We start from the raw sequence: 19,286 nt of genomic DNA on the forward strand, positions 1-19,286 counted from the left end.
AGAGTAGAGAGAAGAGAAGAGAAAAGAAAAGAAATAATAAACAACTTTGTCAAACACAAAATATATAGGACTTATAGGCAAACATAATGTAGATTGTGAAAGCCATTAGATCAAGAAATAATAGAACATTTGTTAGATTTCCAAGTCAAGTGTAGCTTAACAATAAGGTTTCAACAGAAGCAATTAGGTTTATGTCAGTAATTGCAGCTCAATATTTTTCATTACTTGGCCAACTTAGTGTGCTTCTAATCTTGTTTATGATAACCAAACATAAAATGGTAAAAAAAAATTGTGTTTTGCCATTTGTTCAGCTTAGAAGCTAGAGTAGTCCTTGCAAGTATCTGAGCATGAACTCCATGACCGATTATCGCGCAAAAGAACAAGGTAGAAACTCGAATGTATCTGCTAATGGGGATTGTTCTGCACAATTTGTAACAAGCAATGGTGAATTTGAAGGCAAGGGTGATAGTTTTCCTTGCATTTTATGCTTGTTTTGTTCTACCATAATTTGACATTTTCACACACATTCTTCTCAAATTGTCCGCAGCTAAGCAGAGAAGAAGTTTGGTGGAGTGGATAAATAGTATACTTCCTAGTCTAAATTTATCACTAAATGCTTCAAATGAGGACTTGAGAGCAATCTTGATTGATGGTAGTGTATTATGTCGAATACTTAACAGGATCAGACCTGGTTTTTTGGACAAGGTTTGTTGAAAAAAGTTGCTGTTTTCTTTCTTCAATTTCTAGTTTTTGAGTAAAATTGTGTTACTGATTGGATGGTAGTTGAATTCCAGGGAGGTGACAAGGATCTTTCTTCATTGTCAAGCTCAGAAAATGTTACAAGATTTCTTGCAGCTATGGATGAACTTGGGATTCCCAGGTTCGAAATGTCAGATCTAGATAAGGTATTCATCATAAACAAATTGAAACTTAATGATTGTTTTAGTAAATGGATCATAAGTTGGATGTTGTTTTCATATGCTTATTCTCTCATTGATGAATTTGATACCTTGCAGGGGTCTGTGAAGAATGTTATAGGTTGTCTTTTAACACTCAAGAAGCGGTTCACCGAAGATAGCTTATTCGTAGCTAGCTCAACTCCCAAATCTCAAAGCCCCAAGGGTGGCTATTCTTCTCCATTATCAGGAGAAGAGAAGAGGAAAGTATTGTCTGAATCGAAATTTCAGCGAACACTAAAAAGTCCTATTTTGTCAGGCAAGTCTTCTTTTCTTCGTTCATATGAAGTTGTTTTAGTTGATATGACATGAGTATGAGAACTAGCAAAAGGACTAGATACTTCATATGTTAGACTAAATCCATAATCATATAACTATGCAGAAAAACTGAATGAGAATGTACAATGAAATAGATTAAGGGCTAAGGAATGTGTATCTCCAGCTAACAGCTATTGATGCAAATTCACTCGCGATCTTTAAATTTGCAAAATAAAAAGGAAATAGAATAGTACGGTGTTCGATATTCCAAGCTCTCACTTGCTCTCTTTGATGGTGTTTCTGAAAAAAATGAAAAATGAGCAGGAAGCTTAGGGACCGATACTTACCATATGTATTTGGGTAACTAGTTTTAATGCTGACTATGTTGAGAAGATTATGGTCTATTAATGGCAATATTTTCCATACTTAGAATAGGAATTCTAACATCATGTACTTTGAGATTTCATGCAATTTTATCTTCCACAGAACCTTCAGCTACTTTAACACATGTTGGTGGTTACAAGTTTCACGAGGTGTTTCAGCTTAAACAAGGGCGATACATGGATCTCCCTGCTTCCAGAATCTCAGAGATGATGAAATCTAACAGCTTAGATGTTGGTTTACTTATTTGTGATCTTCTAAACCATCAGATGTCTTTTCATGAGCTCTTCTTCAATTCATCTTTAATGCATTTCAGCATCTTTTATTGCAGAATGCTCCAACTCAGTCGCTTTTAAGTGTTGTCAATGGCATTTTGGATGAAAGTGTAGAGCGAAACAATAGCGAAATACCCCATGTAAGGCTACTAGAGAGCACAGAATGTAAACTATTATGTATGCTTTTGTATCTACACATGTGTTGAGTGTACTACTTTTTGTTTAGAAGAGAGTCTTTTTTCTTTTTTTTTTTTGCAGCGTGTGGCGTGTTTGTTGAGAAAGGTTGTGCAAGAGATCGAAAGGCGCATATCAACTCAGGCAGAACATTTGAGAACTGTAATATATGTTAAGCCATACAGTTAAGTTTTTTTGTTTTGAAAAAATGAATTCTTTTAGAATGTTTTGTATTAATTTCATAAGGGTTTTTGTGCCTGCAGCAAAACAATCTTTATAAGGCTCGCGAAGAGAAGTACCAGTCTAGAATCAGAGTTCTTGAAGCTCTTGCATCTGGGACTAATGAAGAAAGTGAGGTATGATATGATTTGGCATTGAACTTCTTTTTTTTTTTTTTTACATAAAACTTGTGTGTAGGTTGCTATAAAAAAATGAAATGAGAAAGCATAGATCTTTTAATATCATCATTTTGAGCAGTCAAAAGAATATGCATTGAAGTGGATATGTTTGATAATATCTTTCATATGAACTTCTCTTTATGACAGAATAGGAAGACCAACAAGGAAGAGAAGAAGGAAGATGAGGATGAGAGTATAATCAAGTTGACAAAAGAAAACGATCAAAGCAATGTCGAAATTTCAGCATTAAAGCAAGAACTAGAAATGACAAAAAATATGTATGAACTGCGTTGCTTAGAGTTGGAAAAAGAAGCTAAGAGTTCTTCATATGAGCTTGAAGAAAGGTTAAAAGCACTTGAGCAACTCTTGGAAGATTCAAAGAATAAAGTGAACGAGTTACAGTCATATTCGGAGACCAAAAGCCAGAGCTGGAGTAAGAAAGAACACATTTACCAAAGCTTTATGGAGTTTCAGTTTGGTGCACTACAGGTAAACTTACAATAGTCTTGTGTGTGTATATATACAAATTCTCTTTAATTGTGTTATTATTTTAACATTTAAGCCTTGTAACACTATAATTATGTCATTATGTGTACTTCAGGACTTGAGGTTATCCTCAGATTCCATTAAGCAAGAAATTATAAAAGCAAAAAGAACCTATACAGAGGAAGTTAATAACTTAGGTCGGTTATTTCAACTGAAATTCTTGTTACTTCAGTTTCATACACTTGAAAAGTTTTGTTCTCATGATTTGAAGCTTTCTTGTTCAGGAGTCAAGCTCAAAACATTAGCTGATGCAGCTCAAAACTATCACACTGTTCTTGCTGAAAATCGAAAGATATTCAATGAACTGCAAGAATTGAAGGGTACATGTTATTATCACTTAATTATACTTAGTTTGTTCTTTTTTAATGTATGCATCATTTGACTTTTCTTCTTCATTTTCATTTTGCAGGAAACATTAGAGTCTATTGCCGGATAAGGCCATTTCTACCTGGACAAAGGGAAAGAAGGACAACTATAGAACATATTGATGAAAATGGGGAGTTGGTAATTGCAAATCCCTCCAAACCAGGCAAAGATGGTCATAGGTTGTTCAAATTTAACAAGGTTTATGGTCAAGCCTCAACTCAAGGTTTTCTTCTAAATTGTTTCTTTAATTTGTTTGTTTCATGTTACCCCAAGTATTTGTATGTTCAACTCAAAAGGTCTTTGTACAAGTTTGAAGCTCAACATCTCTAAATCTTTCGATTGTTGGCAGCGGATGTATTTTCTGACACGCAACCATTGATCCGATCTGTTCTGGACGGTTATAATGTATGCATATTTGCCTATGGTCAAACTGGTTCGGGAAAGACCTACACTATGGTATTGCTCTTATTTTCAGATCTCATGTCTTTGTTTTTTCATGATGTTATACTTAAAATGTTCTTTTGTAGTCCTTCAAACTCACTAGAACTTTCAAGTTCTTTTCCTTTCCTCTCAGACTGGTCCCAATGGATCATCTAAAGAGAATTGGGGTGTGAACTATCGAGCTTTAAGTGATCTTTTCAGCATCTCTCAGACAAGAAGAAGCTCAATTTCATATGAAATTGGGGTTCAAATGGTTGAAATATACAATGAACAAGTGAGGGATTTGCTATCAAGTGATACTTCTCAGAAGAAATATCCTTTTCTTACATATGTTGGATTTTGCACCAACTCCTTGTTTGTTATAAGTTTTGATCTTTCAATAGCATTTATTATCTTTACTTTTCTTCTGTCATTGAACTTAGAATTTAAATGTTATCTTAAGTATCCATTGTTTCCCTTGATTTGCACACACTTGGGATTGTGACTCAATATCAACCCAATGGATTAGCTGTTCCTGATGCTAGCATGCACCCTGTCAAATCAACCTCAGATGTTATAGAACTGATGGATATTGGACTAAAGAACAGATCTGTTAGTTCTACTGCATTAAATGAAAGAAGTAGTCGTTCACATAGGTTAGTGAATAACTGTTATTATAAGTGTTTTAAACTGTTTTTGAGTTTTCTATTGAGTTGTGATTTTGATTCTTTAGATGTGTGCATGTATTACAGTTGTGTCACCATTCATGTTCGCGGGTTGGATTCAAAGACCGGCTCTACCTTGCATGGTAATCTTCACCTGGTAGATCTTGCAGGAAGCGAAAGAGTGGATCGATCAGAAGTAACTGGTGATAGACTTAAGGAAGCACAACACATAAACAAATCATTATCAGCTCTTGGAGATGTCATTTTTGCTCTGGCACATAAGAGTTCTCATGTTCCATATAGAAATAGCAAGCTCACTCAAGTACTTCAAAGCTCTCTGGGTATTTATTTCTTTGATCCTTGTAGTAAAAAAACTTGGCTTGAGTTGCATAACAGCTTTGCTTATAATTCTCTTTTTTCCAAAAGCTTACACCCTTTTTTTTAATGACAGGAGGGCAAGCAAAAACACTCATGTTTGTGCAGCTTAATCCAGATGTGAATTCATATTCCGAAACTATGAGTACTTTGAAATTTGCCGAAAGGGTGTCTGGAGTTGAGCTCGGCGCTGCAAGAAGTAACAAAGAGGGAAGAGATGTGAGGGAGTTAGTTGAGCAGGTTCCACTTTTATAATATGGTGTTTGATTATAATACATGGGATTCAATATTAACCTGCACCGATTATCGTATGTTGCATCAAGTAATGCTGGACACCATAGCAATAATTGCACTATTATGTTGCATTGAAATAGTTATGAAGATCTTTGGCTCAATGGAAATGCTGTGGTTTCAAGTAGAAACACATGATATCATTAAAAAAAATGAAACTTATCAACTCTATTTGTTGGCTCTATAGGTAGCTTCTCTAAGGAACACCATTGCTAAGAAAGATGAAGAGATTGAGAGGCTGCAATTACTTAAAGTTCATCCAGGAACAGGCTCACTGCTGAGGTACACTTCTCCTTCTTCAAGCAGAGAAACTGTTGGAGGGACAGGTTCGAAGAACAGCAGTCGAAACCCTTCGAGTGTAAAAAGCTTAAGACCAACTGAAAAGGCAGCTTCTGATCATGACAACTCTTCAGATCACAGTGATTCCCAACAGTCCATGGAGGAGGACAACCATAAACTACAACAAGATGATAGAGGTCAGAATGTTCACGCAGGCGATCATGATCACGAGCCATTAAGGTTTGGAGATCATGGTGATTATGATGAGAGATTAAGTGACATTTCTGATGGTGGTCTTTCTATTGGAGCAGACACTGATGGCTCAGCTGAAAATGCTGTTTTGGCTGAAGTTGCCAAGTCAAATAACTCAGAAAGGTAAGCTTTAAGCTTTAAAATGTGCTAGACAATCCTTATAGAAAAGAAGGGGATTCTAACACTTTTTATAGTTACTTCGCTCTCTATTTCTATTTTAAAGAATCCTTAGGAAAAGCGTTTTGTTTCTACTGAGCTAAAAAATTTGTCGATTAGATTCATCCGTACCGTTTCCAACCTACTTTGGTGCATTAGTGGAAAGTCAAATGAATGATTCATAAGTAGTTGTTAATGTAGTTGAAGTTACCGAATTCTGAAGGGTCGGTATCAATTTAGGCCTAATTGCCCCACTCATAGTTCCTCTAACCATATTTTCTAAACGAACCAGGGCCAATCCGAATTATTTTCATTGCTTTTTGCTTGTTTCTTTTTTAATCAAACATATTTTGTTGTACTTGTTTCAACCAAATCTTTTAGTACAACACCAGATCAAATTTGATCTATAGAAGAAGGAAACATAAATTGGAAATATTTCTTAAACATGAGACCTATTGAAGAGCTTGAAGAATGAGAATCAATGCCTTGAACAACATTAGTTCTTAAGTACCTACCTACCTAAGAGCTAAGAAATTTGCAAAATAAATATATAAAAGTAATAAAACAAAGTAAGAATATCTTTTTTTTCTTTTAATTTTGATTTAACATTTTAAATTTTTTTAGTAAAACAAGCTGTTAAGACATGCTTTGATTTAATCTAGAGTTTTGCTAGAATAATTTTATTCTATGTTTTTTTTTTTTATCTTTTTGCTTGAATGATTTTACTTGAGAGAATTTTTTGTTAAAACATTTGAAACCACATTTTTCTAATCGAGTGCAGACTTGGATCAGTTGCTAGAATTTCTCAAAAACCAGAGCACAGTGCTTCATCTACTTCACCATTGTCAAAGGGCTCCCCCAAATCTTCACCAAGTATGTAAACACTATAATCTATATAATTTATAGCCATATCTAAATTAAGTGTTAAAAATCATAGCTAAGAAATTTTACGAATTTGGCTAATGCTAAAAGTCGGGTCAAATTTATATTTTGCATCGCCATAAATGATACACTTTTTTATTTACTTTTACGTCATTTTTATTATTTTTATCTATTTTCATTAAATGCTATACTTTTTAACTTATTATTTTATTATTATCATATACCATCAATAATAAAATATAAAAAAATGATTAGTTTTTGTATATTTTCAATAAATATCAAATCAAAATTAATGAAATATTAAATTTTACAACATTTTTTACAATTGTGAAATTGTGCTAAATATATAATATATTGATTTTTTGTGTCAAATATAACACAATATTTACATTGTAACATTGATTTTAGTAGGATAAAAAAATGAATTTAAATGTTTTCTTTTTATCTTATTTTTTTTAAAATAAACTTAATTATAGTAAAATTTTATAATATTTAGGACTACGTATTATAATTATACCCAAAAAGAATAAATATTAAAAAAAAAAAAGGTCACTTATAAGATTATAAGATACATTTTCGTAACTAAAATTTTCATAGGAGAATTCAAGATCAAAACAAAGAGTAAAAAAAGAATATAAAATATAAATCATATTCATACACAAAGATATGAGAGTTTATACTTTTTTTTGATAGTGTGTTTTAAAAAATTCATTTTTGGACCTTATATCTTGTAAATTTGTTCAAATAGATTCCTAAATTCAATTTTGATGAAAAAAATTGAATATAACAATATAATTTTTAAGTAGAATGATTTTATTTTGTTCTTAATTGTTAGTTTATTGAATTATTTGTGATTTCAATTGAGAAAACTTTGACCAAAATCGTGTTTAGGATTCTATTTGAACTATTTTATAAAATATAGGACCCAAAAAGTAATTTGTCAAAACGCATGATCCAAACAAATAATGAAACAAAACACAAGGTCCAAAAAATGTATAAACCTTTTATTTTTTTTATACTAATTTTTTTGCTATTTTCCAGGTATGAAAAAGACTTCTAGTGTTAACTCAACTCCAACTAAGTCTCGAAGCAGACCATGGCAGTAACATTAGTGTTTGTCACCCTATTCTTTTATTCATTTATTTTTATTTTTTGATTTTTTATACCATATATAGTTGTCTTCTGTTTTTGTCTTGTTTAGAAATATTAAACCAGCTATTCTTTGTTTGTTGTAACATTTTTAAAAAAAAATTTGTTTGTAACATTAATATTAATAGTATTTTAAAATACATAACAATGTAATCTCTGTTAGTGACAAATGAAAGAGCTTTGTAATTAATTAATTGGGTCCCTTGTCAAAATCGCATATTTTTTTATTGGCCTAGTTTTGATAATTTTTTGTAAAATGACCTCCGACACTTCAGATAGTCTGGTTGAAAATTTTCAAGATAGCTAGTAAAAAAATTCAGACAATTGATCAATATTTTTAGATAGTCAGTCGAAATTTTACATAGATATCATTTTACAAAAAATTATCAAAACTAGACCAGAATAAAAAAAGATGACATTTTCGCCGATTACTCTAATTAATTTGTGATACTTGATAAGGTAAGTAGAAAGTTTAGTAGAATGAAGACCAAATAATATCATGACCAAAAAGCTCTTACAATTCTGGTTTTTTTTTCTATTTAAATTTTGTTTTGTTTCAAAAAGTCCTTTGATTTCAATTCTAAACAATTCTTTTATTTTAATAAATCAATCTGATCACTTACTTTCTGGTTTCTTGTGTCATGACTTTATTGACTACTATATTATGTCGGTATTTGACTATGTAGAAAATTATCTACAAAATTATGAGAAAGATTTCAAATAAAAAGCCATGTATTTCTCAAGTTATTATTGTATTCTTACCTAATTTTTTAATAAGGTATAATAATTCAACGTGAATTTTGTCCATTTTGATTATTGAAAATTTAGATTTTATAATTTATGGGAATAGAATATAATTCATGATTAGTTTTGAAAAGAAAAAAAAAACATATAATTTGAGTAGTTTATCTTAAAAATAATAAAGATAGTTGTCTTTGACCATTTGTGATACATAATACCTCAAGAATATAATAATTTCGGTAGTTTATCAATTTTATACTTAGTGTTTTTTCTGAATACCCGATCATTTCCTCTTATTAAATGACAATTCAAACCTTATGTTGTACAAAATGAATCAAATTAGTGATAATTTTGCAAAATAGGCAAAGGGAGATTTGAGAGAGAATTAAAAGGGATGCTAGGTTTTCATTATATCGAAAGATATCAAAATAAGAGTACAAGAGCAATAAAATATATAGCCAAAATAATGAGAGACTAAAAGACTAAACTACCCTTACATATTAATCAAACTTATATTATTAACAATTAGTACCTACATCCGATTTTGGTCAAAATTAGTACCTACTTCTGTGTTTTCATGAACCCATCGTATCACCAAACTACATTTAATCTTATAATTGAAAATAGGGTTTATATATTTTTTGACCCTATGTTTTTTTCCATTACCTGTTTGGACCTCGTGTTTTGACAAATTACTTTTTGGACCCTATGTTTTGTAAAATAGTTAAAATAGAACCCTAAACTTGATTTTGGTCAATGTTTTCTCAACTAAAATCACAAATAATTTATCAAACTAACAATTCAAAACAAAAATAAAATCATTCTGCTTAAAAACTGGGTTGTTACATTCAATTTTTTCTTCATCAAAATTGAGTTTAGGGTTCTATTTTAACCATTTTACAAAACATAGGGTCCAAAAAGTAATTTGTCAAAACACAGGGTCCAAACAGATAATGGAGAAAAACATAGGGTCAAAAAAAGTATAAACCCTTGAAAATATTTTAACTAAAATCGAATTTATGATCTATGATACTATTTTGATCTATTTTGCAAAATATAATATCTGAATTATCATTTAACAAAATACAAGAATCGATCACGTATTCAGAAAAAATACAAAGGCAAAATTGACAATTCTCAAGTTTTGTGATAAATTAGGTTTAAACAAATTGCAGACCAACCAACTAGATGAAAGAGTAAGAGTTGGTAGTGGTGAAGAGGCGTGTGCTATGCATTGAGATGTTAATGTCGGCTCTGTCCTAAAACAGATAGCTTTGCCACATCAGCAGCTGACCTGGCCACATCACCATTGCATTGCATTTCACCCTTTTAATACTTTTCAACCACTAACTCACTCATTCAATCATTCATACAATACAACCCATTTTGGGCCTTTTCGGCCCAACTTGTATGTAGCCATCAATATCATCATAATGGGCCCTACCTCTATGATGGGCCCTACCTCTTTCTCTCTTTTTCTTTTGGTTTTTTACACCATTCATTTCACACTTTAGTTTAGTACCAATCCAATCTTCCACGTCATCATGTACTAGCATCCATTGTCCACACACTACCAAACAAATAGGCCCCACCACAACCTCCATTCTTTCTACTTCTCAACCCTCACACGATGCTTCCAAGAAATTGTTATCATAACATAACATGGCTTTATTTAGAGAGGAATGTGTACTCAAAGGATCCGTTTGGTAAAATTTTTGTTTTTAAATTTTTTAAACAAAAAAATAAAAATATGTTTGGTAATTATTTTTATTTTTTGTTTTTAAAAACAAAAACTAATAAACGTGTTTGATAACTTTTATTTTTATTTTTTGTGTTAATTTGAAGAAGAGAAGGAAAAAATGAAAACTGTTTAAAAAAATTTTGAAAGTGAAAATTTTCTATTTTCAAAATTTAATAAATTTTGTTTAAAATTTAAAAAAATAGAGTTACCAAACGCTATTTTATGTTTAATTATCAAATTTTTAATTAAATAAATAAAAAACTGTTTTTTTAATGGTTACCAAACAGCACCAAAATATGTACTTAAATATTATACACAATGATGGGTCACTACTTTTTAAAACAGTTAAATATGATTAGCTAAGTTAAATTGTCATATCACTGTATGTAATGTTTGAGTGTATATTTTGGGTGCACATATCATTACTCTTATTTATATATCTATTAAATATGACCTAAAATATACACTCGAATATTACACATAGTGATATGGTAGTTTAGTCTAGCTAATCACATTTATTAAAACTGTGACTTATTATTTTAAAAAGCAATGACACGTTAGTATGTATAATGTTTGGGTGCATATTTTAGTAGCACATATCATTTCTCTTATTAAATATATAAAAGCGTGAATATGGGTTGTTCGTTAGATTATTTTGTTTTTAAGTAATTTTTATTTTAAAAAAAGTTGTCAACGGGACCCACACAGATTTATATTTGTCAATTAACCGTAGTTTGTTATTCTTTTCTCTTTGTCGTTTTCTATTTTGTTTCGTTTTATTTCATGTTACTGCATACAAATCAATAACATTATTCATTGAATAAAAAATGATAATGAAATTTTATTATTTTAGTAAAATACTTTACATCAATTGACTATAAGACATGTGTCACAACTTAATTAATTTAGCAAATTTCAATTAATATATTAATCTTATAACTTGAAATCAGGCTTCTACAAATAAAATAACACTACGACTTTTCTTATTTGATATTTCTCTCGCACCAAAAATATCTAATAAAAAATACTCATAATATCATATGGTGTATGATTTTCACTAGTATATTTATATATTTATATTTATATATATATATATATATATGAGTTGTTTGGAGATGTATAAGAAAGTGGACTATGGATCATTCATTTATCATTAGCACATGATAAAACGTTAAGACTTGATGGGACCAAGTGCTCTTAGGAATGCACATCAAATCTTGTTGAATAGTATGTTAAGGTGCCGTATGGTATTGTGACTCTAGAGTAAGGTAATTGATTGATGAAAATGTCATGTCAATATTATTTTGCTTAAAAAATAGTATAATTTTGTATTTTTTTTATGATAATCTAATGCATGATTTGTGAAAATATAATATTTAATATGTGATTGTACGAAATGATATAATAATAATGTGTGACATACAAATTTACAAAAACTTTATTGTACTTGAGAAATGATATATGGCGAATTCTTTTATAGGAGTTTTACTTTGAGCTTTACTGGTAGGGCTCTCATTATTCTCGACCCGTGAACAGTTTTTGGCGCGATTTTTTTTATGACCGTGTATATTGTAGCTATTTAGAGTATCCTGCAAATTTTCAAAAAATTATGAATAGTTTACAGTATTGAAAACTAAGTTTAAACGTGTTGTTGCACACGTGACTAATTTTTTTTATGCGCTTGGAAAGCAATATGTTTGAACCTAGTTTTCGGTAATATAAACTATTCGGAATTTTCTGAAAATTTGCAGGATACTCTAAATAGCTACAATGTACACAATCATAAAAAAAATCGCGCAAAAAACTGCTCACGGGTCAAGAACACTGAGAGCCTCACCGGTAGGGCTTAAAGTGAAGCCCCTGTAAAAAAAATTATCAAATGATATATATATTCTAATAATTATGTGTGGCTTACAAATTTATATAAATGTGTTAACAATTAAATATAGGCTCCCATGTTTCTTCATGTGGAGGATAATGCATAATCTCACAAGTGTTGAAACAAGTTGCACAAATTCTCTTATAGAAAAGCTCGCGTTTATTGCTTGCATCCAAGAAGTTGAACCCTAATTTTCAAGTTTATCTTATCAAAGTTCTTACTGACTAGCCTCTAAGGCAAGTTTTAAAATCAGATGCATTCAAACAATCATTAATATGGCCTATCGAGTTGTGCCGGTACAAAGTAACATACTATCTAATGACGGTCATATAAGGACAAGCACTAACTGATTTTGTGTTTGAGTGCACAAGCCAACTGATAGGCCTGAGATAAGATTCGCATATGCTAGGAGAGGAAGACATGTATGTGAGAGTCAAGTTTAGTGCAGTAGCTGCTGTTTGGGGTAAGGAAGGGTAATTTTATAATTTCGTAATTAGTTGTATTTGGCTGATATAGAATACGTGCAGTGAGAGAGCGAGGGCATGCTTGAACTTGAGAATAGTCTCTTGCACCCGGAGGGTCCCAGGCTCTCGAAATCCTGTGGAGATTGTACTTTGTGACTTTGCCCATTTCCTTTTCAATAACAACTCTCTCCAATTTCAGCTCTGTTTTGGTGTGTGTACTATTCTATTGGGCTATAATATATTGCAGGTAGTTCGAGCATATCACTAACCAGAAAAGTTAGAAGACCATGATTAGAGAAGGTAAATTAGAATGGTTCAGAGCGTTGAATTTGCTCGCAGGGTTAAAAATGGTGAAAGCATTAAAGGCAAATGTTGTGCATGGTTTTAGTCCGCACAAAATTATAAGTTGTGTATCCTATTAGTCTACCCAATTTTGCTAGTAGAAGAAAGGCGAGTAAGGTCCAACATGATTAATCCGAGTATCAAATTCTAACAATCGTGATCAAATAGAATTAATTAGTTATTAACTCTTGGAATATTTGACAGCAAACAATCAACATTAAAAGCTCAATTATAACATTTTAAGTTAACCATGCACAAGTTTAAGAAACTAAACATGTTTTAAGTAGTTTGCCAATTTGTATTTCAACTAGCATTAAGTTGTAACTATAAGCTTTACAAAGAAAATATCCCACTCTTCATAGCATATTAAGCCAACCATTTTCTCTATAAAAGTAGGCCATAAACATCCTCAATGGGAGGGGGACCAAAACATAATTTAGAAAAATTAAAACAAAACATGATTGTGTTTGGTAAATTTTTTGTTTTTGAATTTTTTAAACACAAAAATGGAAATATTATTTTTATTTTTGTTTCTTTATTTTTAAAAAATAATAAATTTGTTTGATAACTTTTATTTTTATTTTTTGTTTAACAATATAAAATGAGGTGTTGATTTGAAAAAGAGAAGAAAAAAAGAAATAAAAAGTAAAAAATGGTTTGAAAATATTTTGAAAGTGAAAAAAAATTATTTTCAAAATTTAATGAATTTTAATTAAAATTTTTAAAAAATAATAAATAAAAATAGAGTTATCAAACACTGTTTTATGTTTAATTGTCAAAATTTTAATTAATTAAATATTGAAGAATACGTTAAGAAACACATTTATTAATTTCTTCAAATATTAGGTTTTTAATTAATAAAATAACTTAAATATTTTTTTTGTTATTATACTTAAATTTACAAATTTGATTTTCTTTTATATTAAAGATACTTGTAAGTATAAGAGAGATATTTTGATTTTAAAAATGAATTTAATTATAAGGTATATTTTTATACTAATATGCTAAATACAAAGTATTATTTTAGTATTAACTAAATCTAAAGGGTGTGAACTGGTCTTGAAACAAATAAGAAGATAGTATATGACATAATGTCTAAAATATATTTAAATATATTTTGACAAAATTACAAAAACAAAAAATAATTTCAGAAACTTTTGTTCTCTTCCAATAATAAAATAAATATAAGGGATTTAGTGCAAAATGACTTTTAATGGTGTGTGAAAAGTAAGTAAATGTCAATATTTTTAATTTTGTAGTAAAATAGCTAACTAGCTTTTTAATATTACATATTACCAAATTACTATTTTATTATAAATATTTTAATATTATGTATATTGATTTTGTTTAATTAGTTTTTATTTTAAAGTTATTCTGATTTTTTTTCGGTTTTTATGAGTTATTGAATGATATACCATATCACAAAATACATATATTGAGTTGAAAAATAATATATCAACAAAACTTACAAAATTATTACTAAAAAAATGTATATACTATACTAACAAAATTATATACTACCATTAAAATGTATATATCATGATAGAAAATTATATACCATTATATATGATAAGATAGAAACTAACTACCATAAATATATATATATATATATCATACAACAAAAAACATATATACTAGTTGGAAAATAATATACTAACAACCCATAAAAAAACTTAAAAAATCAATATAAATTTAAAATAAAAACTAATTAAACAAAACTAATATACATATACCACTATATTAAAGTCATACGCTCTTAAATAAATAAAAAATGATAGAAAATGACAATTTAGATAATCAACAATGTAAAATAGTCATTTCTCTACAATTTTTAAAATGAGGACATTAACTTCTTGATGCAAATATTTTGGACCATTTACTATAATTAAAAACAATGATAGCGACAACCAGTTGCAAACCCAGAAGTTTTGTTCACCGAAAGCAAAAATAAAAAAAAATATAAGGAGCGTAAATATAAAAATATACATAAAAAAATTAAATTATTGTAGGGAATATAACAATTTGGTACTTTGTGTTTTATTGAAATACAGACTTGGTAACTTATGTTTTCGATAATACTTATCTGGTACCATGTAATTTAAAATTGTACATATTTGATACTCATGATTCAAAATTGAATAATAAAATTTAATCAATATAACCAAACTACCATCAGTTATATGTAATTAATGAATTAATTTTGAATTTGAAACTCATATAATTGATGATAGTTTTGTCATATTGATAAAATTTAAGTCTGAGGTACCAAATATGTACGGTTTTCAAATTACAGAATATCATATGAGTATTATTGAAAACATTGGGTACCAAATATGTATTTCGATAAAACACAAAGTACCAAATGAGTATTTGCCCATTACACATAAAATTTAGAAGGGTGTAAATGCCAACAAATATATAGAAAGATTAAATTGCAAAATTTTAAAGGATATAAATGTCAAGATATATATAAAAAAAGACTTGTAATTTCATTTTTTTTTAAAAATAAGGTTGCCCACCCTAAGCATAACGTGGGGCCGTCTACGGCGACGACTATGGAGTTTTGTTGCAAATTACACTTGACGATAAAGAAATAATAGTCAAGTACTATATGTTATATTATTTGTTTTTATTATTTTTTTAGATGAATATATGATATTTATTACAATAATGAAAATGATGTAGACATTAAATTAGTCATTAATTAGTTATTTTTGGACTTTTAGAAAGTTAGATGCGACATTTATTTCTATTTGCAGGTTCAATTTCGTCTTGGTAATTTTTTTGTTCTTTCTTTTCTTGTCATTTATTGGCTCTTTCTTCTTACCAAAATTTTACCTAATAACATTTGGTAATTCTCTAGTGAACCCCTAAAATTGGACCTAACTCTATGTTGCCTATTGAATTTTTTATTTTCCTATTTTATTTATTTATTTGCGTGTAAAAAAACTTTATTAGTATTTTCTTTATTAGTGGAGTCGTTCAGTTTTCGTCATAAATTTTTTTATTTGATTTTGTACATTGTAGTTATATTGATCTTTCACAAATTCTCAATAAATTATAAATTATTGACCTAACATTGAGCAATATTGACCTAGGCATGATTTTTTTGGTTTTTTTTTTTTAAATTTGAAACTCTGAAATCTATAGAAAATTGACTTTGTTCGATGGTGCTTGATGTCAGCTCGATTGGATCTTCAAAATCAAGATTCTCATGAAAAAATTGACTTTGCTCGATACTGCTCAATGCGATTCTTTTCATAGACGTAATTTTTCATTCGAGAATCCGTTTGGGGTGATTTTTGTTTTGTTTTGAATTTGAGTATTTTTTCAAGATCTTTCAAGTCTTAAACTTTCCAAATGTGTATATAATCGAAAAGATACCCAAATTAAAAAATAATAATAATCACAAACGAATACTCGAGTAAAAAATTACAAATCTTGCAAGAATCGCATTGAACACCATTGAGTAACCATCAAGCCACCAACAAAAAAAATCAATTATTTCATAAAAATCTTAATTTTGAAGGCCACATTGAGTTGACATCGAGCAAAATTAATTTTCTGCAAGTTTCAGATCTAAAAAAATTCAAAATCATGTCTAAAATTGTTCGAAATGCAATTATAAGCATATTAAGTGATACTTGTTATGAGTTTGAGTTCTAAATTATTCAAAACTATAATGAGTCATTTTTTATAGCTTCCGTGGAGAAGAGGGGTATTTTTAGAAACATGAAAAGAATATCAAAATGTGAATAAATAGAATTTTTTTTTTAATTTGAAGCCCCAATTGCTTATAGAAAATTGAAATTTCCCTAAAACGAGCGGTCCCTAATAAAAACCTTATTCTATTACACCCGTGGCATTTTTTTTTCTCCACCATCACACAAGAAATCCAAAAATCCCAAAATATTTTATTCATAATTTTACTTTCTTCATTGAAAAGCATTGAATTTAATACCACGTGATTTCTCTGAACAGACTTAATTATATCAATAAATAAAAAAGAAAACCGAGGCACTCAGAAAAACCATGAAAATTAAATAATAAATAACAAAAAATCCAAATCCATATATTTTGTTGAAAAGTCCTCAATACCCTCCATATTTCTTCACAAATTACAAAATGGAGAATTCATGAGAACACAAAGACTCAAATTTTAATTAGATTACAAACTTCTTCCAATTAAGAAAGTTGTCAAAAAGAGTTTAAAAAACTCCCAAAAAAAAAAAACAAGATAAACAATACCTTCTTCTTCTTCTCCTTCTTCTTCCTCTTCTAGCTTCATTTTATTCCTCAAAATGGAACATTTCTCATCTGATTCATAACCATAATTACATATACAATGATACATCTTTCGAAAGAAAAACTCGAACCAAACAAAGACCCAACCTTTATATACACAAATATTACAAAAGACCAAAAAAACAAAGTCCCAAAAAAGCTTTAAGCTTTTAGTTTCTCTTCTTCTTCTTCTTCTTCATCGAAAAAAAGACCCTCTAATTCACAAAACTTGAGTGTGTTTATAGTTTTGGTCAAAAACCCAATTCAGGCCACAGCTGATATGCTGCAGTTTCTCCTGTCTCTGCTCAAACAATCAAACCCTTCAATACGCACAGCCGCCGGCTTCTGCCCGAATTTCATCCGGGAGCAGGAGCCGGAGCCGCCGCCGGCTTTTCGGGCCGACGGAGACGGCGGCGTCGGTGTTACTAACCCCATCATCTTGCCACCACCGTTGCCGAACTGTTCGTCTTGGATCAAAGGGTTTGAGGCTCTACTTGGTGGAGAACCACAGAAGTATGGTGGCGATGAGGCTACTTGGTTATTGTTATTATTAATCATCATCTCTACACTATTTCCCTGTAAAACGACATAAAAATCTTTAAAACGACGTATATATTCTAAAACGACATTAAGATCTTAAAAACGACATAAAGATCTCAACTTTAAAATTTAAAAAAAAAAATCAAATTAAAACATACGGCCGTGCCCTTTTTTTTATTATTTTTTTCTGTACTTGATTTATTATTCTCTTAATCATAAATATAAAAAAATATATTTTTTAAAAAATAAATAAACAAAGAGAAAGAGTACCTTTGTTAAAATAATATCAAAGAGTTCTGTTCCTGCTTGAGAGTCTCTACCTTCTGATTGAAAAGGACTGCTATCAAAGAAATTTTTTAAAAAAATTAATATTTTTACTCTAAAAATTTAAATTGAAAATTTCTACTCAAAAAAATTAAAAATGAAAATTTTGAAAAAATTTGGAGTAAAAAAAAAAAAAAAAATCATACTTGTTAGGGCATCTAAGAGGTCTGATGTGGTCGTTTATGGAATGATTTGAACGGCCCAAACGACGAGGTTTAGGGCAAACGACAGAGCCAACCACCGTCCTCGACCCCTCACAACCTGTCACGACGTTCTGCTCGTAAGCGCACCTGTTCATCTTTTTTCTTCTTCTTCTTCAAAAAGAATCCCAAGATCTCAACAACGTCTGTGTAAAAGGACGAGAAAATACCATCAAATCTCACGTTTTCTCGGGAAACAAACAAACACAACCCAGGAGATCGCTACGCAGATCCACACGTACGAACAAGATCCTTTAATCGAAAAAAAAGGGAAAAAAGTTATACCTGTGACACCCGAAGAGGCTCCTCCTTCAGAGGAGGGATCTTCAAGCAGGTGAGAATAAATCAAAAATGGAAAAAAGAAAAAATAATTGCAGAGATTTTCTTTGAAGGAAAAAGGAGAAATGGAAGAAGGAAGATAAGGATTGGGGTGGGCTTTGGTATTTATGATTGGAATGAAGTGAATTATGAGTTATCGGGTGTGGTCGGGTGTAGAGTTATTGGTGTGGTCGCGTGGTTTTTCAGCCGTTGGATTAAAATAATTTTGTGGAGTCAGAGACAGATGGAATCGTTGAATTTTATGTTTGGGAGATTGCTTTTTTTTTTTTTTTTTTTCTGTCTTTTTCTTTTTTGTTTGTATTTTTTTTAAATTAATTAAAAATTAGTGAGAATGAGTAGTTGGTCCACATGATGCACTCTTCTCTCCCAACTTTTTTTTTTTTAATTTAAATATATAATATTATTTTTTTTATATAAATTAAATAAAATGGGAGCAAAATGATGCACTCAAAATAAAAATCTGTCTCAAATATTTGGAGGTCCCCTTGTTTATTAGCACCACTATACTAAAATTATTATTATATCTATGCCCTATATGTCTCTAAGGTAGTGTACACTTATGTATATAATATGTTATGAGAAAATCTACATATGATTTTCTTTAAGTTT

At 29.9% G+C, this 19,286-nt stretch overlaps 2 protein-coding genes across 3 annotated transcripts; one reads left to right on the forward strand and one right to left on the reverse strand.

The window, feature by feature from the left end:
- Positions 1 to 356: 356 nt before the first annotated feature.
- On the forward strand, positions 357 to 5,799 carry LOC133833182 (kinesin-like protein KIN-14C). The gene is given in 18 exon segments (XM_062263432.1): positions 357 to 456; positions 548 to 705; positions 795 to 905; positions 1,017 to 1,215; positions 1,701 to 1,828; positions 1,927 to 2,010; positions 2,129 to 2,206; positions 2,308 to 2,395; positions 2,522 to 2,931; positions 3,044 to 3,125; positions 3,213 to 3,308; positions 3,398 to 3,577; positions 3,704 to 3,810; positions 3,929 to 4,107; positions 4,266 to 4,430; positions 4,527 to 4,780; positions 4,891 to 5,054; positions 5,293 to 5,799. Coding segments are annotated over 18 exon segments (3,054 nt in total). The 3' UTR covers positions 5,764 to 5,799.
- An 11,242-nt stretch (positions 5,800 to 17,041) lies between these two features.
- LOC133831741 (uncharacterized) lies at positions 17,042 to 18,776 on the reverse strand. 2 transcript variants are annotated; one of them, XM_062262143.1, is made up of 4 exons: positions 18,624 to 18,776; positions 18,285 to 18,484; positions 18,085 to 18,151; positions 17,042 to 17,850 (listed from the first exon to the last, which is right to left on the reverse strand). In XM_062262143.1, the coding sequence occupies exons 2-4, from the start codon at positions 18,434 to 18,436 to the stop codon at positions 17,539 to 17,541; spliced, it is 531 nt and encodes a 176-aa protein (XP_062118127.1). In that variant the 5' UTR covers positions 18,437 to 18,484; positions 18,624 to 18,776; the 3' UTR covers positions 17,042 to 17,538. The 2 variants fall into 2 exon arrangements, with proteins under 2 accessions (XP_062118127.1, XP_062118126.1); XM_062262142.1 differs by having other exon boundaries at positions 18,085 to 18,154.
- Between the last annotated feature and the right edge of the window lie 510 nt (positions 18,777 to 19,286).

The sequence above is a fragment of the Humulus lupulus genome, chromosome 4 (genome assembly GCF_963169125.1).
Source record: "Humulus lupulus chromosome 4, drHumLupu1.1, whole genome shotgun sequence".
NCBI classification, from domain to species: domain Eukaryota; kingdom Viridiplantae; phylum Streptophyta; class Magnoliopsida; order Rosales; family Cannabaceae; genus Humulus; species Humulus lupulus.

Excerpts from the sequence above, each read along its gene's own strand:
- LOC133831741 (XM_062262142.1), bottom strand. The coding sequence starts at position 18,436 with ATGAACAGGTGCGCTTACGAGCAGAACGTCGTGACAGGTTGTGAGGGG. Across the intron at positions 18,155-18,284 it reads CCTCTTAGATGCCCTAACAA|CAGTCCTTTTCAATCAGAAG; the intron begins GTATGATTTTTT and ends TTTCTTTGATAG. Across the intron at positions 17,851-18,084 it reads TTGATATTATTTTAACAAAG|GGAAATAGTGTAGAGATGAT; the intron begins GTACTCTTTCTC and ends GTCGTTTTACAG.